At 37.8% G+C, this 25,733-nt stretch overlaps 1 protein-coding gene, 1 long non-coding RNA gene and 1 pseudogene across 5 annotated transcripts; 2 read left to right on the top strand and 1 right to left on the bottom strand.

The window, feature by feature from the left end:
• Positions 1–161: 161 nt before the first annotated feature.
• Positions 162–5,348, top strand: LOC141513726 (uncharacterized). The gene is made up of 3 exons (XR_012475869.1): positions 162–637; positions 1,263–1,340; positions 2,597–5,348. It is a non-coding gene; the product is annotated as an uncharacterized LOC141513726 (long non-coding RNA).
• Positions 2,164–2,572, bottom strand: LOC141493091 (single-stranded DNA-binding protein, mitochondrial pseudogene; annotated as a pseudogene).
• A 2,329-nt stretch (positions 5,349–7,677) lies between the features above and the next one.
• Positions 7,678–25,498, top strand: LOC141500342 (uncharacterized). Of its 4 annotated transcripts, XM_074203482.1 has the most exons (6): positions 7,720–7,780; positions 9,398–9,488; positions 9,722–9,857; positions 10,393–10,491; positions 17,890–18,034; positions 18,312–25,498. In XM_074203482.1, the coding sequence occupies exons 3-6, from the start codon at positions 9,824–9,826 to the stop codon at positions 19,756–19,758; spliced, it is 1,725 nt and encodes a 574-aa protein (XP_074059583.1). In that variant the 5' UTR covers positions 7,720–7,780; positions 9,398–9,488; positions 9,722–9,823; the 3' UTR covers positions 19,759–25,498. The 4 variants fall into 4 exon arrangements, with proteins under 4 accessions (XP_074059565.1, XP_074059558.1, XP_074059583.1 ...); XM_074203464.1 differs by lacking the exon at positions 9,398–9,488 and having other exon boundaries at positions 7,678–7,780; positions 10,396–10,491; XM_074203457.1 differs by lacking the exon at positions 9,398–9,488 and having other exon boundaries at positions 7,678–7,780.
• Positions 25,499–25,733: the final 235 nt, after the last annotated feature.

Here is a 25,733-nt window from a genome sequence, read left to right as displayed (position 1 = left end):
TTATCCTTGTTGGGAGTAGTTTTCTTCTAAATTCATCCAGTATTAGCTTATTTGGAGCCTTTGGAAATTTAGAGTGACTGAACTGTGGGTTCATTCCCTTTTGATCTTGGAAGTCCTGCCCTGGTTCTACAGCAGACTTCCACACTGGATTAGAATCTGGAATCTCGAATTCATTCTGCTCCTGAGATCAAAGTCACATAGCCACATTTTATTTCAAGAATTTGTACTTGCTCAAAACATAGCTTAGGGTTCATGTTTCATGACATTCCTCTCTTCCCTAGATTTGTGACCTGGAATTGGATAGTGGAAGACAGAGTTGCCAAATGACCCCCGTTACACCCTATACTAGTTTAGACATCCCTGGGATCCCTTTTTGCCCTGGTGCTTCCTGCCTTGATGTACAATCTCAGCCTTCTTTCAGTCCCTGGGCATTTAATTGTGTCTAGTGTCCATAGATATCTCTGTTAAATGTAAGTTGCTGTGGGCTAAAAAAAAAAATTCACTATGGAGAAGGAAATGACAAACCATTCTAGTATCTTTACCAAGAAAATCCCAAATGGAGTCAGAAAGAGTCAAACACTGGAAAAAAATGACTGAAAGAAAAAGGACACTGCATTGATCCTTGTGGTTACTGCAGGTAAGGCCAAATGAAAACCCTTGTAGTTGCTCAAACCACCCTATCATTAACTTCAAATACTATCATATATTGGGTCAGGTCAAAGAGATTTCCTTTCTAATGATGGAGATAGAGTATTTTGCTTTGCCAACATTCCTTTGTGGCACATGAGGAAGGCAGATGGAACCTGGTGATTTATAGTAAACAAGTGGTCATACCCAATCTTCTGTTTCAGACCACATCAATGTATTGCATCAAATACCTTATCTCCAGGATGACCAGTATAGGATTATCAATCTTCCCAACATTTCCCCCCCCCCCCCATCTACTGCAGTGGCTAAGACTAGTTAAAAACAGTTTTCACTTGGGAATGAGCAGTATGTAACCTCACATTCCAGGAAGCAGAGACCTGAAAAAGTCTCCTGAGGGTATTGGTGTCCACCATTGCACTGATAACCTGTTAACTGGGCCAGATGAGACCCTAGATCAGTTGATAACCCATGAGAGAAAAAGTGGACAATCAAAGCTAGGAAGATGTTGGGTTTAAGCTGTGCAATTGAGTGCAAAAACTAAGGTAAATAGGAAACCAAATGATTCCAGGCATAGTATGAATAAGCTACTAATACTTTCCCACATTCTGTTGTAGGCAGGGAGCACAGTGGATAGAGTATTAACTAGACCTAGGCCAAGAAGACCTGAGTTCAAATCTTGCCTCAGACACTAGGTATGTGTGACCCTAGGTAAGTCATTTACTTTTTTGTCTTAGATTCCTCATCTGTAATAAGGGGATAACATCTATCTAACAAGTTTGTTAGGCATGCAGACTGCTCTTCAATCTTTAAAGTACCATTACTAGCTATTATTAATCAAATATTATTGAACTTTGGGATATCCCCTCTCCTATAGTACCCTAATGACCTCCTTTTTTCTGACTTAGCAGCAAATTTATCCCTTTTGAGTGGGACCTAGAATAGGTTTCTTCACTAAAACGGAAAGAGTTCATTGTTAATCTAGACATAATACCACAATGCTCTTTTGTGCTAGGTAGGAACCAATGATCCCTTTAACCAAGAGCAAGTCAAGTTCTTCTGAAAACTCGGTTATTTATAGTTTATTTTCAGTTCCAAATTCTCTCCCTTCACTTCTGCTATCCATTGAGAAGGCAAAAAATGTAATATCCATTATACATACGAAGTCATGCAAAATATTTCCACATTAGCCACATTCTAGCTCTGTGTCAAGGCTTCTCTGCCCTTGGGCTTTTGGTTGGGGTCAGTGGCTCTGTTTGGTCACTCTCAATCTGGATTCCTGGACTGATCTTCAATTCCTATGATTTAAGTTCCTCCCTACATTTTTGAGATGGCCCTGGAGCCTCAAAATTTTTTTTTTTTCATTTTGTATATGTGTGTGTGTGTGTGTGTGTGTGTGTGTGTGTATGTGTGTGTATTTTAATTCTTGTCAAAAGAAACTTCAAAGATTATACATGATTTCAAAATGATGCTGTCCCAACATGATCCTGGAGTCTTCCATTTTACTCCCCTTTTACATTAGTCGCTCAGAAATATGATATTTTCAGTTGTTATTGTTGTGGTTTGTCGTCTCACATTGTTTTTATCCACATATTCACCATAGTCTATTTTCCCTTCCACAAAAACTCGAGCCCCTTGTTTTACATATTGATAGGCCAGATTCCTCAGGCCTGGCCTGAAGACTGATATCCTGTGCCATGTGGTCCTTTGACTGACATCTCTGCTGAGATGTCTCACTTTCCCCTGATCGCCACATTTCATTTGTGGCCATAGATTTTTTCCCTTCTGACTGTCTTAGAACAGGATCTTGACCCACTCTTCCAAGTAACTGGACATGATTAAGAGATTGTTCAAGAATTAAACTGGTACTTCCTTCAGAGTAAGGTCTTGAAAACTGACAAAATACCTGTAAAACAGGTCTTCGAAATAATGTTTTTTCTTTTCTTCTTAGTTGGTTTGGAGTTTCTTCCTAATGCAGAGGCCCGCAAGCAGCGCCAAGCCCCACAGAGGTGATCTAGGAACTCGGAGCTTCAAAATTCTTTCTGGAGTCTTGGAACAGAAGACCTGAAATCGATCCCCTGAGCCTAGGACAGAGTTTTCTCTGGAAAGACACTCTTTGTTATCTATGGACACAGAGTCTTGTTGGCTTCTAGTATCCCTGAGTCATCTCTGATCATACTGGGGAGTTACCTTGTACTGGTGCATGCTCTGCTGTTGGGGGGTGGGGGTTGAAAGCCTTTCCTATTGTTTCTGGAGGGTTTTTTTTTTGCAGTTTTGTAGTGGAAGAATTTGTTTACTGTAGTTTCTCATAAGATTACTTGGTCTTTTGGAAACTTGATTGTTTTGCTGTAGGTCTATGGTAGTGGGGAAATCTAACACCTGATCAAGTTGTCATCTTAGCAAGAAAAGGATTGATCATCTTTTCCACCCCATATTTAAAGACTCACATCAAAAACTCCTTATAGGAGGAAGTATCCTAACCTTAATCACTTTTGCTTAAAATAAGATGGAAACAATCTCAATATCACCTTCCATCATCCCCAGAACTCTTTTTATGGGCAGCCTTCTTTGCCTAGATATCTTTCAGTGCTTTCCCAAACTCTTTGAATACTGTAAATTATTCTTTCCAGGCCAATAAGGTAGAATAATGGAGGAAACCTATATCCAAAGCCTGATACTACTTAGGTACAGCTCCACCCAAAAGTCAGGACAAAAGACCCTGACAGATGTTGGTTATAAAGATCTGGATGTGGTTGGTAGCTAGTTAACAAACTATTCTGTGCCCAAACCCTCCAAGCAATTGGGGTTGTGATTTGCCAGGGTCATATAGCGTCTCAGATTGAATTTGAATTCAGGACCTCCTGACTCCAGGGCACTCTAACCACTTTGCTATCTAATTGCCTCTAAACCAATTTTTTTTTTTTTTTTTTTTTTAGGAATTTCATCTTGTCCCAAACTGGACCTAATGCAGATTGGTGTCCCAATTCAATACTTAGAAAACAAGGAGACATGAAAGAATTAAAATAGGAGATTCATTTGAACTACAGGTCAAATTGTGCCCACTTTCTATTTTTGGACACCTTAGATGTTAAGAATGATTTTGACATTTTAAAAATGAAGAGAGGATCTAGCCCCATGATCTCCAATTCCTATGATTAAGTTCCTCCCTACCTTTTTGAGACAGAGCCCTGGAGCTTCAAAATTCTTTCTGGAGTCTTGGGACAGAAAACCTGAGATCCCCTGAGCCTAGGACAGAGTTTTCTCTGGAAAGACACTCTTTGTTATCTATGGACATAGAGCCTTGTTTGTGTCTAGTATCCCTGAGTCATCTCTGATCATATTGGGGAGTTACCTTGTACTGGTGCAGGCTCTGTTGTTGTGGGGGGGGGGGTGAAAGCCTTTCCTATTGTTTCTGGAGGGTTTTTTTTTTTTTGCACCGTGTGGACCAATCTCAATAATCGTACCAGTGATTGCAGCCCAGACAATAGAGGAGTAATAGCAACAATGAGACAAGTTTGATTCATAATAAGACTTCATGACTAGAACATGGGTACTCTAGATGCTTGTCTGAGGTCAGAGACCATCTAGAGTTGGGGTGAAACAGTTCTGAGGTTTTCTTTGGTTAAGATCATCCAGAGGGTGAGCTGCAAAGGATTATTACTATGCCACCCTCAGGACACAGTTTGCTTTCTGGGCCTTAACTCTGGAAAAGGGGGGTGTCTTCTAATAATAAAAAGAGAGTGGTGGTGTGAGCATGGGGATCCTGGCATTCCTCCCTTTTGGCCACAGGGAGGGAAGACATCCTCTCTCCCATTCTGGCCAGTTAAAGAGAGGCAGGTATAAACCAAGATGCCATAAGAGGCCAGTTGGACCAGGACAAGATGTTGAGTTGAGGGACAGCTGTAGACTTAGGTTGGGAAGGGTTGAGGTGATAAATTCAACAATTTGTTAGCCCCCCCCCCTTAGCAGTAATGAAATGGCATTTTTATACTAAGAGGTTAGTTACTATAAGTAGGAAAACCAAGAATGTAGAGGGAGAAAATACAACACTTGAATTAGGGCTGTGATGTTTGATCAAATATTCTATACAGACCTCTGTTCTGCTTCTGTCATCTTTCCTGTAGTTATCAGGCAGCAAATACCATATCAACTGCATAAAACTGAATTTTATCTACAGAATACTATACTACTATACTAAATATTCTGTATTGTAGATGTCACATCTATGCAATATAATAAGCATTTATGGTGTATGTAATGTTTACATATATATTATGTGCAGGTGGTTGTACATATAATCTAGACATTATACATATAAAATTTAACAAAATAAAGGGGGTTCTCAAAGAATCTTATGAATTTATGAAAGAAAAAGAAAATGAACTGGTTACATATGAGAAAAGAGATGGTTACAACATTCCATGGATATGCTTGCAATGTCAGGAGAACATGAGGAAGTATGTTAATTATATAGAAGGACATGAACTAGAATATAATAGGATGGTCAGGCTGATGTGCTTCCATGGAAAGAACTCCAGAATCAATGGTATCAGAGATCTATTTGAACATAACAGCAAAAAAATCTAGGATAACATGACGGCAGTTGAGAAGGGAATAAAAAAACTAAAAACGTATTTGTTAACTGTTTAAATTTTATAGGTATGATGTATAATATATACAACCTCATGCAAAAATCATATTATGCTGCTTACTACATATGTATTTTGAGAAATTAGATCACTTAATCTCTCAGTTTTCTATCTATAAAAGGAGGGACTTAGATTAAATGACTCTACCTGTTATAGATTTATGAAACTATGTCTTCCTGATTCTAAAGTCAAACATTTGTCCAGATTCATGCATACACATACATATGTATATAGACATATACATACACATTCAAAAATGTACAAATGTGGACAAATATATATATATATATATATATATATATATATATATATATAAAACATGATATATAAAAATCACATAAAAATTATGACTCCTTACTATAGAAGTATTTGTGTGAGTCCATATAATATATAACATACACATCACATCCATGATAGCCATGCAGAAAATTGTAAACTTGTTTTATAATTTATGTATGTTTATATGATCGAGATAAAGTAGAAAATCTCCATTTCTGTGATTTTGGATTCTATATGAACACAAATTTTTTTTTTAGGTTTTTGCTAGCCAATGGGGTTAAGTGGGTTGCCCAAGGCCACACAGCTAGGTAATTATTAAGTGTCTGAGACCAGATTTGAACCCAGGTACTCCTGACTCCAGGGCCGGTGCTTTATCCACTGTACCACCTAGCTGCCAGAACACAAATATTTTAAGTAATACAGTGGAGGTTTACTGTTTTCTGATTAATCTTTTTGATTTTTTGTATACTTGAATTTATGTTCTGGCTTCCTTCTAGGTTCAGCTCATGCGCCATCTCTAAGAAGTCAGTACTGATCTCCTATTTACTAGTATCCCCCTTTCATAACTTTGTATATATATATTTTATGTACTTTAACTTGTGACTTTTCCACCCAATAGAATGTAAGAAAGCCCTTACTCCTCTCTGGCAGAGTCCATTGGTCTGGTGGCCTGTTAGAGCCACGTGATAATCCATTCTCTATAAACATCCCAGCCCTTTCCAATTAAAAAAAAATGGGGGGGGGCTTTTGCAAGGCAATGGGGTTAAGTGGCTTGCCCAAGGCCACACAGCTAGGTCATGATTAAGTGTCTGAGGCTGGATTTGAACCCAGGTCTTCCTGGCTCCAGGGCCGGTGCTCTATGCAGTGCGCCCTTTTCCAATTTTTTTAAAGGCCCCCTGGGCATTCTGTGGATTGCAGGTCTCCATGAGTTAAGTGGATTTGGATTAAGTAAGATTTGGATTACAAGTCTTCCTTAATACTATGTGACCTTTTTTCAAGTCAGTTAACCTGTTTGCTTCTCAGTTTTCTCATCTATAAATTGCATATCTTCGCAAGGTCTAAAAGAGATCATTTTTGGGGCAGCTAGGTGGCATAGTGGATAGAGCACCGGCGCTGGAGTCAGGAGTATCTGAGTTCAAATTCAGCCTCAGACACTTAATCATGACCTAGCTGTGTGGCCTTGGGCAAGCTACTTAACCCCAATTCCATGAGCAGCACCAACAGTTCCTCCACACGCTGGGATCTGTTTTAAGTCGTGGGAGTGGGTATATATATATATATATATGTATATGTATATATCTCCCTTGGGCGGGGAAGGGGGATGTCGCTAAAGGACGCGGTTCAGCCGCGTCCTGGGAACAGCTCGGGCGGACACCGGGCATCGGCGTGGCCCGGAGGCGCCCCGCGGCTGGCACCGGGCCTCGCCCGGAAAGGAGGCTTTAAACGAGCAAACTCTCGCGAGACACGGAGAGAGCAAAGTCTCGGGCGCTTCCCAAGAGTGGCCCTCTTCTGTGCTAGGCATGCGCACAAATCTCTTCGGGCCTCCGCCTCCACTTCCGGAAATCCCGCCCCCCGGGGACCCAGCTTCCATCAGGGTGGGCCAGGGCCTTCCAGGGCGGTTGCCGCGGAAACCGGGGTTGAAGAGACCGTGGAGGAAGGATGGCCGGAAGGGGCGGGCGGAAGGGGCTCCGTCGTGCCTTCCGGTTCCGCTCCGCTGTCACTCGGGCAGTCTGACCTCATGGGCTTGCTTTGTGTCCGCTCCGTTGCTCCTGGCTCGGGCCTGGGCCTTGAGGCCCCTCCGGCCGTGGGCCCTCGGCCCGACCATCCCGGAGTCTCCCCGCCTCCGCCCGTCCTGGCGCGCTGAGCTGCCCCCGGGGCTCGGGGCCTGCGCGGAGCCCCCCCGGCCGGGGGGACCCTAGCGGCCCGGCCCTTCTCCCGGCGGGTGCCTGGGCGGGCCCCTTCCGGCGCCGGCCTCGCCCGCGCCCCCGTCCGCGCGGAAGGAGGCCGCCGCCCGCGGCCCGGCCTGCGCGGCCTGCCGCCGCCCCTCCTGCCGGTCCAGGCCCCGGGGCCTGCCTGGCCAGAGCGCGCCCGCCGGGGCGCGGGCGGGCTGAGGGGCGCCTCCGGGCCCGGGCCTGCGCCAGCTCCCGCGTCCTTCCGCAGGAGGCGCCATGGCCCCCGTGCTGCTGCCGCCGGCGCCGGCCTGCAAAGTGAGTCCGCTCGGGGCTGCGCGGCCCCGAGGAGCGAGGCCCGCCGGCGCCCAAGGCCCTTAGATAGCCTTAGCACAGGGTAGCATTCCGAGCTCCAGAGGACCGTAGTCATCATTCCCTCGTTTTAGAGATTTATTAAAAAGCTCTGCAACCTGAAGTAATAATGATGTCGTATGTTAAGATTTACAAAATCCTTTCATCGGCTCTTTTAAACCTTACCAGAACCTGCCTATGAGTACTTAAAATGCTAGCCTCATTTTACAGAAGGGTTAGTAAGAAGTAAGGTTTGGGCTCTGATGTTAACTGACTCTAGCATTTGATCCACAGAGTCCTCCTGCTCCATATCTGAGGTCACACCTGTAGTAAGTAAAAGAACCAGCATTTTGTTACAGATCTTCTGACTTCTCAGGCTGTTTTCCTGCTCTATACCGTGCTGCCACCCCCATCCAACTATGCAACTGATCCTTTTTCTTCTCAATCTAAATGTCACTTATTCAAATACCCTGCTCATTTCTGAGCTGGATAAGTGTGAATGTTTAAAAAAAATTGTAAAATTAGTAGATATTGAAACCAGCCTCCTAAGTACTTTCTTCCCAGAAAATTTACAGAGTGCAAGCATTATTTTTCCATTTGACAGATGGGAATACTGAAAGCATTTACTTCCCAACATCAATTAATTAAGCAATACTCAGATGCTTCAGTTTTTATTTTAAATATTTTGGGTAGAGAAGGAATATAGTATAGAATCTAGTGGTCTCTTGTCTTCTTTTTCTATATTAGTATTAATCTTATTGACTTTTTTCTTATAGGAAAGCAGGGGGGGAAAAATTAAGGTAGAATTATTTTGTCTCTTATTTCTGTGGTTAAGTGTGTCCCAGAGGATAACTGTAGAAACTAAAATAACTGCAAAGCAATTGTAATGATATAACTCAAAGTATTTGTTAAAAGTTAATTTTGTGAGAATGCCTGTCTGTGGAATTCTAGTGTTAAAGCTACAAGATTTCTTAAAATTAAATTGTTTGAGGAGCATTTTGGTGCAGTGATTGGTGTTACATGTGGATCCAGGAAGATTTGGATTACAAGTCTTCCTTAATAGTATGTGACCTTTTTTCAAGTCAGCTAACCTGTTTGCTTCTCAGTTTTCTCATCTATAAATTGCATATCTTTGCAAGGTCTAAAAGAGATCATTTTGGGGGCAGCTAGGTGGCATAGTGGATAGAGCACCAGCCCTGGAGTCAGGAGTATCTGAGTTCAAATTCAGCCTCAGACACTTAATAATTACCTAGCTATGTGACCTTGGGGCAAGGCACTTAACCCCATTTGCCTTACAAAAACCTAAAAAAAAAAGATCATTTTTATAAGACAGTTTTCAAAACGAATTGCTAAACAAATGTAGACTGCTTGTGTTAAATGGTAATGAATCATCTAGGGGATAGCTATAGTAAGCATGTTTGAATTAGTCTGAAATATTGCAAAAAAAGGAGAAAATGGCACTGGTGAATATTATCCAAAGGAAATTATATTTGATTACTAGTAGAGGAAGATTGTACTGTTGCTTCTAATTGAAATCAGTAATATTTGGATTATCATAACTAATGTTACTATTGTGTATTGTAGATTTTTGATAGCAAATTATGAATTGAGCATTTGAGAGATACATCTGGTTCACATATGTTCACTTAAAGAGATTATGGATGTTTGATTATAGGTATGTGACTTAGCCTTTCTTAGATTCACTTTTCTAATCCATAAAATGACAATACTTGAAATATTTCAATTGTTTTTTATAGAAAATGTACATGCAATATACATGTGAGCTTATATAGTTGTTTGCCCACAGTAAAAGCTGCATCATTGATAACTCAATTTATTTTTGGCTTTGAACATTAACCTTCAAGAACAACTCTTTAAAATTCCTACCAAATTTATGATTCCTTGAAGGTCCAACAAGAATTGGTGACATTCAAGGATGTGGCTGTGAACTTTACCCAGGAGGAGTGGGAAAACCTGAACCCTTCCCAGAAGGAGTTGTATAGGGATGTGATGTTGGAGAACTATAGAAACCTTGTCTTCCTGGGTAAGGAGAGCTATCTCTTTCTGATTCTTTCCATAGTGGAGTCTTTTTCCATTCTTTTAGTAAATTAGCATTTTCTACACGATAAACATTTAAGAGTTATTGTTTGACCAAAAAAAAGACCTATTTGCTAATTCTGTTGTGGTCATCAATGCTTTTCTTTTGCTCTTTAGTCTCAGGTAAAAGGTCCTTATTGTATATAACTGGAAGTAGGGTGCTTGTGTGTTACTATTGAAGTTGTACCCTTCCCATTCTCTTGCCTTCGGATCAGATATTCTCTCCTAAAGTTCCATTGTATATGCCTGAGGATAAGAAAGTTTTATACTCTTGGTGGAAATGAATCAAATGTACTTTTTTATTTGTGATAGGAAATCCCCTATGTCTGGGGGGGAACCCCGCTTATCTAAAGAAAACAGTGAAGATGATACATCAGAAGTCCTCTGGACCCCTTTTGGGGATTTTTAACATGCTTCTTTACCTCAAATAGAAATTAGAGAGAAGGACTTTTGTCCTCAACACTTTTCTATTTCCCAATAAGCAGGACTTACAGTATGGAAACCAGATGTGATCTTCCACTTGGAAGAAGGGAAAACACCTTGGATGCAAGACAGAGAAGCACCAAGAACTATCAGTTCAGGTGAGTCATTGAAAATCAGGCAAATGGGAATCTTCATGAATACAACTTATTTGGTCTTTCAGGGGGAGTAAATCAGTTTTAGAGTTCTCCTTAAAGGCCTCTGCATCTCTTGAGCAGAGCTGAGCTCTGAGAGGAAGAACTATCAATAAGCCATTTTCCTGATATCTGTTGAGAAAGTTTCCTTCAGTCAAAGAACTTCCCTTTCCATTTTTCCTTCAGGCCACTTAATCCCCAACAATTTTTTTATCCTTAATTCTCTTAGCCTTTTTTAAAAATAAATTTTATTTAATTTTCTTTGATAAGCAAAAGTCTGTTTTCTTTCCTGACTTCCTCATTCCCCTTTGAGGGTAAAGGAAAACTCTTACAGCAAATTAATCATAAACAAGCAAAACAAATTCCCTCCTTGTCCATGTCCTAAAAAATCTACCTTGATCACTTTTTTTTCAAAATATGTATACTAACTTGGTAACAGCTCTTGGTGGATCAGTGGGTAGAACACTGGTCCTGAAGTTGAAGTCCTGATTTAAAATCCATCTTCAGACATTAGCTGTATGACCCTGGGAAAATCAGTTACCTCTTTGCCTTAAGCCAGTTGAGATGGAAATGGTCAACCACTCCAGGATCTTTGCCAAGAAAACCCTATGGACTTCATTGGCATGCCTGGGCCATGGAGTCATGATGTCATTAACTAAATGTTGGACATGAATGAATAACACCAACAACACCAACTTGAACACATTATTTATAACAATTATTGTGTTTATTGTGTATTAGACTCTTTTTTTAAGTTCTGAGGATACATATTCAATTTAAAAAACAAGCGGCATTTTCAAAGAGTTTACATTTTAATGGAGGGAAGAAAATACAGATGGGATTCTGAAAAGCATGTATTAGAGAGGGGTAGGTTATATAAAAGGTTTTGGGAAATGGTGGAAGCCAGCATCTCAGAAATGTAGCTTTGTCTAGAGATGAATGATTCTGGAAAGCTGGCCTCCAGGGCAGGAGAAACTGCTGTGGAGAAAATAAAACAGTTATACAAACATCGTATTTTCTGCCATATCCTTTTTTCCTTTTTTTTCTTCTAAATGTTTTTTTTTTAGATTTAGGGTTTGTTTTAATATAACTTTCTTTAGAGTATATATTCTCAAATTGCTTTCTTTGAGTTAGTTTGCTAGTTTCCTTCAGTCAGAGATCTTCCTCTCCCATTTTTCCTTCAGGCCATTTAATCACCAACAATCATTTATTTTACCTTATTTCTCTTAGTCAATCTTTTTTTTTTATAAATTTTAATTTTTTTCATAAGCAAAAATCTGTTTTCTTTCCTTACTTCCTCATTCCTTTATAAGGACTGAGGGAAATACTTATAGCAAATAAATATAATCAAGCAAAATAAATTCCCTCATTGTCCATATCCTAAAAATATACTTTTCTATTTTTTATACTTAATGGTATAATAATAATAATAAGAAGAAGAAGAAGAAGTAATTAATTCATAGTCTATTTTGCCATTTCCTAAGAGTCAAAAGCATGGATCTTTTGTGGTATATTACAAATAAAAGGGAGAGAGAATCATTTTTATGATATTTAAATATTTGAAAAATACATAGATTATTGGTACACATGGAACTCATTAAAGGATATAATATGATATGTCTCCACTCAGTTTCTCTTCCCCAGTCTGTAAGCTTAGATTTGATTACAGAAATCTCAACATATCCAAACTCAATATATGCAAAATGGAACTGCTTATATTTCTCCCAAAATTCTTTATTCATGCTATCTGTCTTGCCAGTAATCAAGCTTTGCAAAAACAGAGATATTCTTGACTCTTCTTTTTCCTTCAACTCTTTTATCCATTCACTTATCAAGTATTATTGCTCCTGTTTCTACAGAATTTTTCTTATGTCTCCTTTTGTCTCTACTCTCACAGCCTCTACCTACCTTCATCACTTCTTGTCTATTTGTCTCTCTGGAAGATACTGTTCTCTATACTACTGCCAAATTGTTATCCTTGACATCCTTCTGGCAGTGCTATCTCCTTGGTGCAAGCCCTCATCACTTTATGCCTAGATTATTGTGCTAGTCTGCTCTCCCTCCCCTGCCTCCTTCCTCAAGACTATCCATACTCTATTCCTTCTCCCACTCAGTTGTCAAATTGATCTTCCTAAAGTCTAAGTCTAACCTTATCACCCCCTGGTCATTAAAATCCAAGGACTCCCTCTTTATCTGTAGGATCAAATACAAAATCTTCTGTTTTGATTTTAAAGTCCTTCGTGCCTAGCTTCTTCCTACCTCCTTGATCTTAGATTTGGTACTTCTTCACATATTCCATGACTTGGCCCCACTTGCTGTTCTTCCTAAATAATGTTCTATTTTCTGACTGGGAATTTTCACTGACTTATAGTTCCTTCTTTCTGATTTTCCTCCTTTCATGTCTCAGCTAAAGTTTTAGTCTTTAATCTTAGAACCTTTCTTCTGAGATTCTCTCCCATTCATTTCCATCTATAGCTTGTTTTCACACAAGAGTTTACATGGTGTATCCCCCATTAGGTGAGGAACTATTTGAAGGTGGCCATTGTTTCTGCCTTCCTTTATATCTGTCCCTTAGCACAGTGGCTCATCATGGGTGCTGAATAAGTGCTTGTTCACTTGACTTGATTTTCTGAAGCACAGAATTTGGCAGATCATTCCCCCCTCTCAACCTTACTAAAAAAAACCTTCAATGACCCCCTTATTAGAAAATTTCCAAGTGAAAATGGAACTCATTGACCATCTAGCCTAACCCATGACCAAAAAAAAAAATACCTCTACAGTATATCTGATATGATGATCCAGCTTTTTCTGGAAGACCTGTGAAGGCAAATCCACTACTTTCTGATCCAGTTGCTCCATTTTTGTATTGCTTCAGGTTTTTTTTTTTTTTTTTTTTTTTTTTTTTTTTGTGGGGCATTGGGGTTAAGTAAGTTGCCAGAGTTATACTACTAGTAAGTATCAACACTGGTGCTCTATCTGCCCTTCCACCCAGCTGTTCTTTTCTTCAGTTTAAGGATGTTTATCTTACATTATCTCCCAGATAAAATAGATACTGACAGTGAAAGCTTCCTACCATCTGATTCCTACCTACTTTTTTGGACTTGTTTCATTACTTAGTGGAGGGAATCTTCCAGGTCATCCAGCCCATCCTGTTTATTTTAAGATAAGGAAACTGAGATCCAGAGAGATTGTCAATTGCTCAAGATCTAATACATTTACTAAGTCACAGGTGAGATCTGAACCTAGGTTCTTTGACTCCAAATTCATTTCCATTATACCACTGTCCCTTCTGCCTCTATGTCTTTTCTCCATCTCTTCTTTTTGGAACCCTTGATGCTGCAAATTACAGTTCACATATACCTCTTTTATGGGACCTTTTATGATTCATTTCAACACTTAGCACTCCCTCACTTCAATCATTTCACATTATTTTTGTTTATAATCTTCCACCCCACACCCAAATATAATCTAGTTTTACATCAAGTTTAATTGACCTTTTTCATATTACAGGTTGCAGTTAGATCAGGGATTATGACTCATCTAAAAACAGTCTTATTTTTATTTCCTTTTTGTCACATAGATTTTTGAGACCTGAATATAATATTACACAAATTGAGTTTGTGTGGTTTTGATACCCTTCCTAGCTTATTTACTTTAATGTCCTTTTTACTTTATTAGTTAATAGATTAAGAACCATGTTTTTATTATTCTTTGTTCTTTAACTCAATATCAATGTAAAATAATACATTATAAATAATATTAAAATATGCACTTTTGGGGGGTTTTTTGCTAGGGAAATTTGTTCCCACTTAATGCCAATATAGTAAAATCAGCAGTAGTTCATCATGATCATAGGTATTTGGAAGTTTTTTTTTTTAACAGTTTTACTTATTGTTTTCATAATTAAGACTACTTTGCCAGCAGTATGTTGTGGCTACAACATAGAATATATTTTCTCTCCCTGCTACTTTACTGATGATATAGGACCACAGATCATAGATTCATAGATTTAAAACTGGAAGTATCCTCAGAAACTGTATAATATAATCCTCTCAATTTAGAGCTAAGGAAACTGCGGCTCAAAGAGGTTATATAACATGTCCAAGCTTATGTACAGGATGTTTGTAACAGGTTTTGAACCCAGGTCTTATTAACTCCATAAATAGTGGGGGTTTTTTCCACTGTAACCAGTATAAAATTACTTATCTTAATTAATATCTTTTCTCTTCTATTGCTTTAACTCTTGTGGGCTTATGTTGAATGTTAAAGGAGAAAGGAAGTCATCATTTCTATATCCTTAAACATATTCAGAAAACTTCTGATGTTTGTGCATAACAATTAATATTCAGTCCTAATTTTAAATGGTATGTATGCATTTTAGTATGTTTAAATTTTCTTTTTTCATTTTTTCATGCTTCTTATATTTAATAATTTAAATAATGCTTCAAAAATATTTAATGATATTTCATTTTTCTCTCAACTGCCTTTTGCAATATATCTTCTCATATCAGAGAGAATCATAACTTAGAGTGAAAATATTTTTTTTAAATAAATAGCTCAGGAAACTGTAACAATACATTAAAACATGTGAAGTTTTATTCTAAATTCATTGTCTTCTAGCTATGGGAGTGGGAGGAGGGGTCCCTTATGAAAATGTAGAGGAGAGATTGTTGCCTGTATTTTTATTTTAAGGTCAAGCTCATTCATTGTAATTTTGTGGCCTTCATTTTTTATTACTTTGTTATTATGTTTTACATTTTCATTTTCATTTAATTTATTGTGTATTTTTTCTTGTTTTAGTTTACTCAGTGTCTGTATCAAATTCATGTGGAAGAATTCAGTAGTAAGGAGATATTCAATGAGAGAGATTAGATGATTATACAGGCAATCTTTAATAAAAACAGATAAAATAGAATCAAGGAAATGTGTAGAGGGATGAAATTTTTAAATTTTTTAAAGTTTATTTAAAAATTTTTTTTCAATTACAAGTAGAAACAGTTTATAATATTGTTTCTTGTAAAATTTTCCCACTTGTCTCTGGGTTTTTTTTTTTTTTTTTTTTTTTAGGCAATGGGGTTAAGTGGCTTGCCCAAGGCCACACAGCTAGGTAATTATTAAGTGTCTGAGACCAGATTTGAACCCAGGTACTCCTGACTCCAGGGTCGGTGCTCTATCCACTGCACCACCTAGCCGCCCCTCATTTTATAGATGAGGAACTGAGGCAGACATGGTTAACTGACTTGCCCAGGGTAACTCAAAATTGGTAAATGTTTTAAGACTAGATTTGAACTCAGGAAAATTAGTTGTCATAACTCCAGGTCCAGTACTCTATTCACTGTGTCACCTAAGTGACCCAAGTTGCTATATAAAACTTTTTTTTAAAGGACCAAATGTTCCAAAATTTATAGAGATTTTTGTTTAAAGCAGGAATGAAAAGGGAAAGAATGGGAAGATATTTTCATCACCTCTTATGCTATAGAGAAGTAATTAGCAAGCTCATTTAGTAGTTTTTAAAACTTAATAGAAACATTTCAGTGGGAAAGATTAGATAAGAATTGATCAGGAATATCTGTCCTTAACAATTTAGTGTTAGATAAGCCTAAAAATGGGGCAGCTAGGTGGTGCAGTGGATAGAGCACCGGCCCTGGAGTCAGGAGTACCTGGGTTCAAATCTGGCTTCAGCCACTTAATAATTTTTTTTTAAAAGATTTTATTTATTTTGAGTTTTGCAATTTTTCTCCCAATCTTACTTCCCTCCCCCACCCCCCACAGAAGGCAATTTGCCAGTCTTTACATTGTTTCCATGGTATACACTGATCCAAATTGAATGTGCTGAGAGAGAAATCATATCCTGCCAAAACCTAAAAAAAAAAAATTTAGATAAGCCTAAAAAAATATTATCTGAGAAAGAACTCACAATTTAACAACTTGAAAACTTAGAAGTAATTGAGCTGGAATTAGACCAACATCATACAGAGAATTAATATACAGCCTAATATTACAGATCATACTTTACAACAAAATTTTAAAAAATTAAACCAGGTACATTTCACAGTGATGACTGGATAAGAAAGAACAGATTTAGACAATTTGAAACTATACAATAGAGCATTTCAGCTCCATGAAATTGAAAAATATTAACACTAATATTCATAGCTATTAGGATAAGAAGGGATATTCTTATATAGGATTACACTTGTATTTTATAAGCTCTCATAATGGCATACTATCTAAAATATATGGGGAACCTACATAAATAAATAATACCAGATGCTTTCCCTCATAGATTAGAGGGCAGATAGGTGGCACAGTGTTGGAGCTCTGCCCTTGGAGTCTGGAGGGCAGATATTCATTAATTTTTTGTTTTTGTTTTTTCAAGGTAGTAGGATTAAGTGACTTGCCCAAGGTCACACAGCTAGCTGATTATTAAGTATCTGAGTCTGAATTTGAACTCAGATCTTCCTGACTCCAGGACTGGTGCTCTATCCCCTGCACCATATAGCTGCCCCTGGAGGGCAGGTATTCAAATCCAGCCTCAGATACTTGATGCTTACTAGCAGTGTGATCTTGACCAAGTTACTTAGCCCTGATTGCCTTGCATCCAGGGTAATCTCCAGTTGTCCTGATTCATATCTGGTCTCTGGACCCAGATGATTCTGGAGGAAGAAATGAGGTTGATGACTTAGCTGAGCAACCTCTAACTCAAAGGAGAAAGTGAGGTTGGTGATTTAGCTCAGCATCCTCTAAGTCAAATCCAATTCATGTGCTTGTCATGTCTTCACTTCCCTGATGTCAAGGTTTTCTCTGAAAACAAAAGACAAATATCAGCAATGGTTAAAGGATATGAAAAAAACTGTTCTCAAAAGACTTAGAGATTACCATAAGATTTAGATAGTTCTTTAAAACTCGAATATAAAAAAATCCAAATTTAAAAAAAACTTATAGTCAGAAAATATGTGAAAGATAGAGATTTTAACCTCAAGGGAAACTGAATAAATAACAATTGAACCTCCAGAGGCAAAGCAAAATCATAGCTTAACAAACACTCTGGTCCTGATCATTTTAGAAATGCGTGTTTATGTATTTAAAAGCAATGTATAGTTTTTGAAAATAAATGTTTCCAGTAATAGAGAAAGTCTTCATGCTAAATTTCTTTTACCAAACAAATAAAATCTATACCAATTTCAGGGTGAGAGAAAGTAGAGAAAGAATTAGATAAATATAAAATTCTTGGTAAAAATTGAACAAAAACCTATAGTATATTAAAAAATAAATGTAGACAGTTTTTCATGGTAAAGAAGTCAGAAGGATGGATTTGTTATACTTTTGGATTTAATAGAAAATAATTACATTTTTTTATTTTAGATTGGGAAACTAGGTCTGAAACCAGTTTACCAATTCATGAAAAATTAAGAAGGAATGATGTCTATATTTCTAAATTGGGAGAATCCTGGGAATATTATGTAAAATTGGAAGGACTGCAGAAGAATCAAGAGGTGATACATTCAAGGTAAGTAAAAAACATTCAAAGGAAAACTCAACATATGGTGGAATTTTCTGACTAAATCTGATCCATTTACTTTAGTTGGTGGCCATATATGAAAATATCTCCATAAATATACTTTCATAGAACTTTATACATTATTTGGGCTTAAGGAAACAAAAATGAACATAAAATTCATTCAGTTCATAATTCATCCTTTCATTAACTTAGAAACCTATTAGGTTGAATGTAATGCATGTAAGTAAACCTAAAACCACAATTCATCAATTATTTCTCATCACAGAATTCCTACTGGAGAAAATCTCCATAAAAGTCATGAATATATAGAGGCCATCTGGAGCACACACCTTGTTGAATGTCAGACAATTCATAGTAGAAAAAAGCCTTATGAAGATAATGATTATGGGAAAGTCTTCCATTCCAACTCATTTCTTACCCAACATCAGACCCTACACACTGGAGAGAAACCTAATAACTGTGGAAAATCCTTATGCTTGTACACACAATCTAACCAACATGAAAGACTTCATACTGGAGAGAAACCGTGTGAATATCATGTATGTCCAGTAGAATTATCCTATAGCCAGGTTCTTAAAAAGCGTCAGAAGATGCGTAATAAAGAAAAGTCTTATGAATGTAATTATTGTGGGAGGGCCTTCCATTGGAGATCACAATTAACTGCACATCAGAGAATTCATACTGGAGAGAAGCCTTACAAGTGTAATGACTGTGGAAAGGCCTTCTGCAGGAGATCACAGTTAACTGTTCATCAGAGAATTCATACTGGAGAGAAGCCTTACAAGTGTAATGAGTGTGAGAAGAAATTTCGCCATAGTACAGAGCTAAATCTACATCACAGAATTCATGCCTCAGAGAAGTATTATAAATATAACAATTATATGAGTATCTATGGCCAAGATTCAGACTTTATGCTACATCAGAGAATTCATATGGGAGAGAATCCTTATGAATGTAACTATTGTGGGAAGGTCTTCCATCAGAGTTCTCAGTTAACTAGGCATCAGAGAATTCACACTGGAGAAAAGCCTTATGAGTGTAATTATTGTGGGAAGGCCTTCCGCCAGAGTTCACATTTAACTCGACATCAGAGAATTCATACTGGAGAAAAGCCTTACAAGTGTAAGGATTGTGGGAAGGGCTTTTACCAAAGTTCAGAGTTAATCCCACATCAGAGAATTCATACTGGAGAGAAGCCTTATGAATGTAACTATTGTGAGAAGGCCTTCCATCGAAGTTCACAATTAACTCGACATCAAAGAATTCATACTGGAGAGAAACCTTACAAGTGTAACTATTGTGGAAAGGCTTTCCACCAGAGTTCACAGTTAACACTTCATCGAAGAATTCATACAGGAGAGAAGCCTTACAAATGTAAAGATTGTGAGAAAGCCTTCCACCGAAGTTCAGAATTAACTCTACATCAAAGAATTCATACTGGAGAGAAGCCTTATATATGTAAGGATTGTGGGAAGGCTTATAATAGGAATTCAGAGTTAACTTTACATCAGAGGATTCATACTGGAGAGAAGCCTTATAAATGTAAACACTGTGCAAAAACCTTTCGCCAAAGTTCACATTTAAATCGACATAACAGAATTCATACAGGAGAGAGACCTTATAAATGTAACTTTTGTGGGAAAGCCTTCCGCAACAAAGAACATCTTATTATACATCAGAAACTTCATAATGGAGCCTTAGGAAAGTCATGAATGTGGGAAAGTTTTCCACAAGAGTATACAATTATTTCTACATCAAAGAACTCAATACTGGAGAGAAGCAATAAACCTATACTGACTGTGAAAAGACCTACACCTAGAGTTCATGGTTAACTTAATATTAGAGACTTCATCCAGGAGAGAAAATACATCAAAGAATTCAGTCAGCAGGCCTTCCATAGGAGTTAATATTTAATTATACAACAGAGAAGGCCTCCTGAACAGAAGACTTATGAAGGTAATTATTTTGGGAAGTCCTTTTATATCAAAATTTACCTTGCTATACAGAGATATTGCACTGAGAAAGAACCTTTTAAATGAATGTGGGAAAATCTTCCACTATACTTCAGAATTACCATCAGATAAATTCATACTAAAGAGAAGCATGTCAATGTAATAATTGTAGAAAGACCTACAACTGGAGTCAGAGTTAACTGACATCAGAGAATTAATCTTAGAGAAAAGTCATACATCTAATTAACTATTCTGGAAAGACCTTCTGTATCAAAGAACATCTCACTACATCAGAGACTTCAATTGGGGAAGAAACATTATAAATGTAATAAATGTGGGAAAAGTTGTTCCCTGGAGCTCATACTTAACTGCATATCAAATAATGATTGTAACAATTGCAAGACACCCTAAAGTCAGAGTTCATTCAGCATTAGGGGATTCACACTAGGAAGAGGATTTTTGAACTATTCAGGGAAGACCTGTATCAGAGTACAACTTAGCTCAAGATGTCCTACTAAAAAATATCCTTATGAATGTGGGAAGGTTTTCCACTGCCTCTTTTAATGGCCTGTATATTAGAAATTCATAATAAAGTAGCACCTTAAAATGTATTTATTGAAAAAGCTGTTGGAGCTCATGACTTTACTGAATATCAAAGAATTTATATTAGAGTAAAAACTACAAGCATAAATGATATGTGGAAAGATTGGCATAACATCAGAATTCCTACAGAGGAGAAAGCATATGAAGGGTAAAAAACCTTCCTGTACATACTCTGTGGAACATTAGGGAATTCATGCTAGAGGGAAGCTTTTTTAATATAATGATTGTGGGAAAGTTTTGATTGACATTCCATACCTAAATCAAAATCAGAAGACATAATGGAGAGAAGCCTAATAAACCCTATGAATAGGGAAAGAATTTTTGCTGAATCTCCATTTATTCAATATCAGAGTTTGCATAGAAAAGTGATATTTTATAATTGAAATTAGCTGTGGAAAGACATTCCTCAACAATATATATCTTAGCAAACATCAGAAACCTCACCCTGGAGAGAAGCCTCAAGAATGTAGTATAATGATTGGAGGAAAGCCTTCCATGAAAACAAACTTTATTCAACATTGAAGTTCTCATACTAGAAAATATCTTCATGAAAATAGAAACTTGTGAAAATAAATACCTTGAGAAAGCCTTCATGCTATTCAGTTGACCTGAGTCATGACAAAAATCAGGAACAAGAAGAAGAAATGTTTAGAAGAGGGCATTATGGGGGATGTCTGAGGGAGAGCAAGTAAAGCAGTGTGACAAGATTAAGATCTACTAGGATTTTTGTTCCCAAGTAGATTAAGCTAGTTCTTCCCTTAAAAGGTAAGGAAAATGTCCCTAAAACTTGATTGGCCCAGGGAACTGAGGTCCAAATGGATCAGTTTATTGAAATAGCTTCCTGCTGGATATAAACCATCTTAAACTGGCTTTATGTTCAGCTAACAGCATAAAAAAGTACATTTATATAAACTCTGGTTCTTCAGACTCCCAAGGTCCCTGGAGTTAGCACATCTTTGTCTACTGACCTGGCTTATTTCTCTAAAGAGATGAAGAATGCCCAAACAACTGATGCATTCTTATTAAGTATCCTTTTTAAGCTATGACTACTTAAATGTTCTTTTGTCAGCTACCTCAATTGACAAAAGATACTTAGGAGTATCATTTTTCATTTCAAAATTGAAGTAATACTACCAGTTTGAATCCAACTCAACTCATAGCTTTTAGCATTAGTCAGTAGTAAATTGAGTGCAAGAAAAGACTTACTCCAAATATTCATTTTCTGGACCACCCTTCCCTCATTGTTTTGAACTGCCTTAGAGAATTTGAGACCTCAGCAAAAAAGTTGCATTTGAACTGAATCAGCACATTGCATAGAAAGAGAATTCCCTATTTCTAAAGACTGCAGTGAGACAAGCAGTTGCTGAAGCTACTAATCAGTGGTGCAAGTGGAAAAAGTGATTCAGCTGGTAGCAGAGACAGACTTTAGAAAGGATCTTATAGGCAAATGTGAGAAGTATGGTTTTGTTTTGTTTTGTTTTGTTTTTGTTTTGCAAGGCATTGGGGTTAAGTGATTTGCTCAAGATCACATAACTAGATAGGTATGAGTGTGTGATGTGGGATTTGAATTCAGGTCTACCTGACTCCAGGATTGGTACTCTATCCACTGTGCCACCTAGCTGACCCTGTGAGAAGTAGGGTTTTTAATCAAGAAGGTTTATTGGAAAATTTCTCTATCCTTCTGAGATCAATGTTGTATGATTTGAGAATGGAAATGAAGATGAAACTTGAAAATTGTAGGTTAAAAATTCATGTGATTCTATTACTCTTTCTCCTTCCCCCCAAAAAACCTTTTATTCCATAGAGAAATGTAGGGTAGGAGAATATTCACCATCAAAGAACTGGGAAGGTTATGCAAGAATAGTAAACAGCAAACTAATGAGATGATAAGAGTGAAGGTGTCCACATTAGTCCTATGAGTTTGGCAAGTTGTAAGAAGATTTACTTTTCCTAAGCCAATTAAATCAGTTGTTACAGATGGAAACTTCCTTTGTCCTTTTTTAAGGTGTCTTTGATGGGTAGTAATTCATTACTTACCCCATAAAAGTTAATTCCCAGTTCTCTCACTTTGAGGGGAAAGTAAGAGGAGATCCTAGGTGAAAGAGATGTGGTAAATTGGAACTACATTCCTCTCTTCATTAACTTGTCATGCTGTATGATCATGAGTTGGGGCAATTAATTAGATTTTGCCTTTAAGTGAGAATATTTCCCCACCCAGATGACTGTAGTTCTCCCTCCCCACAGTCATTAAGGAAATTGGAGATCAGTAGCTAAAATTTGACAGGAAAATGATCAGGATATATAAGTGCAGTCATTGAAAATAGGCGTTTTGAGAATGGGAAGGAAGCACAAAGCCTACCTTTCTACCAGGTAAGTAAAAGGTGATATTCTTTCTCTCAGAGATCTTTTGAGTGTGATTCCTAAAAGAGTTGATAAGAAAGCAGATTGCCAGCTTTTGGAGATGCTGATAAAACTATTTCAAGAAACATTACACAGGGAGTAAAGACCCTTGAACTCCACTTGTATCTGATGAATCTCTTAAAACTCCAAATCCATTTGGACATAAGTTGCTGCATAAGTAAAACCAAGGAAGATCTAGAGATTCATCCCAGTTTCCACAGGTAAACCACCAACGGAAGACATCAAGCTTTTAGGAAGCAGTAACTGAACTAGCGAGTATGGCCAAATAGAAACTTTGGCAGTTGCATATCATGTCATTAATATTAAATATTACCCCTTCCACTGCGGGGTAGGGTAGAGGGAGTAGTCAAGATTTCCTAATGCTGGGGATGAAGCACAATTACTTTACCAACAGCCCTGTGTAACCCATGAGAAAGGTGGATGGCACCTGATTTCTAGTGTATAATAGAGAGCTAAACCAAATGGTCATTTTCACCTCACTGTAATAGTTCCTGACTTGCCATTGTGGTAGGTCAGGCAGCCTAGTTCCAGGATGATTCGAATAAAATTATCAACCTCCCCAACATAGTAGTTTTTTCTTTTCATGGTTACCATTCAGGAGCAGTTGGTTTTCACTTGGGAAGGAGTCCAGTATGTCTTCACCATCTTTCCCTAAAACTCTTGAGTTTTATGACCCCTTCATCTGACCGCATTTTGGTGGGCAGGGACTTGAAAGAGGTTTTTTACCCGAGGGTGTCGATGTCCACCACTGAATTGATGTCATAAGATTGATCAAGCTAGATGAGAACCTATATGAGATAGCCCATATGAGGCGAAAGTGTTGGGCAATAAAGCCCAAGAAAATGCAGAATCAAAACTCATTAGAATTTCGAAAACCATGGTGAATGGGGAGAATCCAAATGATTCAGGACACTGGGTCAAGCTGCCTAGACTTGCTTCCCCACAATGTTAGTCAAGCTAGCTGCAGAGTAGCTAGAATATGAAACATGCAGTCAGAAAGACTTGAGTTCACACTGTATGACTTTGGGCAAGTTATTTAACTTCTCTCAGCCTCAGTTTTCTCATGTGTAAAATGGAAATAGTATCAACTTTATAAATTGGTTGTGAGAGTAAAATGAAAAAAGTTCCTTGAAATCATCAAAGGTGATTTATTGTCCTGGAGCCTATGGGATCAAGATTACAGTAAGTTTGGGGAGGAGGGTTCCCCCCAGTCACACTTAGGTCTGGGCAAAAATAGATTGTTCACATTGTCTTTGTGGGGGATGTTTTAACAGTTAACTCAGTTTAGTATAGAGAAATTATATTTCTTATGCTAGCATTTTATTATATAAGTTTTGTTCCACATAATATAGATTAAAATGATACATTTTAGAATACAGTATAATCAGTTAATGGGGTTACAAATCATACTTGATTCAGCAAAGAAATGAAAATGTCAATAATAAGCTGGTTTATTAGATTCTTGGAGATTTCCTCTTACCCTTTACCCTGACATTCTCCTTTTACTGAGCTACCTGCAAACTCATCTCTTTCAAGTGAAACCCAGAACAACTTCTGTCTTGAAAGACCTAAAGCAAGCTGTACAGCAATTTCTTCCTTAGACTCTTAGGACCCTGTGAGGACCCATGCTTTTGGAAGTCCCTATTCTTAAAGACATGATTAAATAGGCTTTGGTAGACACTTTTTGAAAATATATGAAAGTTCCCCAAAGTGTCCGTTCTGTATACCACTTTTGAAAATTTGCTTGCCTGGGCTCTAGTTGCTGCTGCTCAGTCATATCAACATTCTGTTCATAGGTGGTTATCATGAGTTGGGTTATATAAAAAGACCCTTCTAAAAAGATGGGCAAAGCTCAGAAACTTCGTATCATTAAACCAGAATGGTATATTAAAAATTTCTCTTGTAAAGGTAGAATGAATTTTAGTGCACTTCACAAACAGGTTGTAGCCTCTGAACCCTGATGGTTCCCTACTAATGTGGATCTAGGTCCTGAGCAATTTTCCCTATTTTAGCTATGGCTGGTTCTTCATAAAAGCAAGGCATATGCAGCTAGATTTCACTAACTCTAGAGAATGGATATTCTATTAAGGCTTCTTGAGCTGTGCTGCAGATAGTATGGTTGGCAGGTAAAAGAGCACTGAGATCAGATAAGATCATCATTATACACTGCTTCCTGGGTGGTGTCAGTGGTGGTCATGAATTTGTCAAGAGTGTATATGGTCTTAGGAAAATGGGACAGGACAATAAAAGGATCTCAGAAGATCATCGGTAACTATGAAGGAATTTTGCAAATGTCTCCCATAATAGGAAGGATTATGGGGTATGTTAGTACTGATCATGGATATATGCTTTCTGATGAAGCACTCAACAAAATCAAAGCCATAATGAGAATGGCAGATGTTGGAGAATGGTTCTGTTGCCACTCTGGACAGGGGATTATTATGCTATATTGTGCTGGGGGGGGCGGGGATCATTTGATCCTCATAAGGAGAAGGCAACTCTTCTTGCACAACTCTCCTTAGGCTACTATCCATTTCCACCTAATCCCCATTAACATTAACCTTATCCTAACCCTAAGTAGCAAAAAGGCTTTTACTACTTCTCAGAGCAAAGAGTTTGTCTCTGCCTGATAAGATTGACACCTCCCATAAGCCACGTTGCTCATGATTCAATGTCAGTCTAAAATGGGAGAAAGATTTCTGGTTCAGTAG

This window comes from Macrotis lagotis, chromosome 1, assembly GCF_037893015.1.
Source record: "Macrotis lagotis isolate mMagLag1 chromosome 1, bilby.v1.9.chrom.fasta, whole genome shotgun sequence".
NCBI lineage: Eukaryota > Metazoa > Chordata > Mammalia > Peramelemorphia > Peramelidae > Macrotis > Macrotis lagotis.
The sequence above is the reverse complement of the archived record's forward strand: the minus strand, read 5'-3'. Positions and strand labels throughout refer to the sequence as shown.

What these genes read in the sequence shown, in the direction of transcription:
- LOC141500342 (XM_074203457.1), top strand. Translation starts at nt 7,742, where the DNA reads ATGGCCCCCGTGCTGCTGCCGCCGGCGCCGGCCTGCAAA. An exon ending in ACCAAGAACTATCAGTTCAG is followed by an intron (nt 10,492 to 17,889) that starts GTGAGTCATTGA and finishes TTTTTATTTTAG; the next exon opens with ATTGGGAAACTAGGTCTGAA. An exon ending in CAAGAGGTGATACATTCAAG is followed by an intron (nt 18,035 to 18,311) that starts GTAAGTAAAAAA and finishes TTCTCATCACAG; the next exon opens with AATTCCTACTGGAGAAAATC.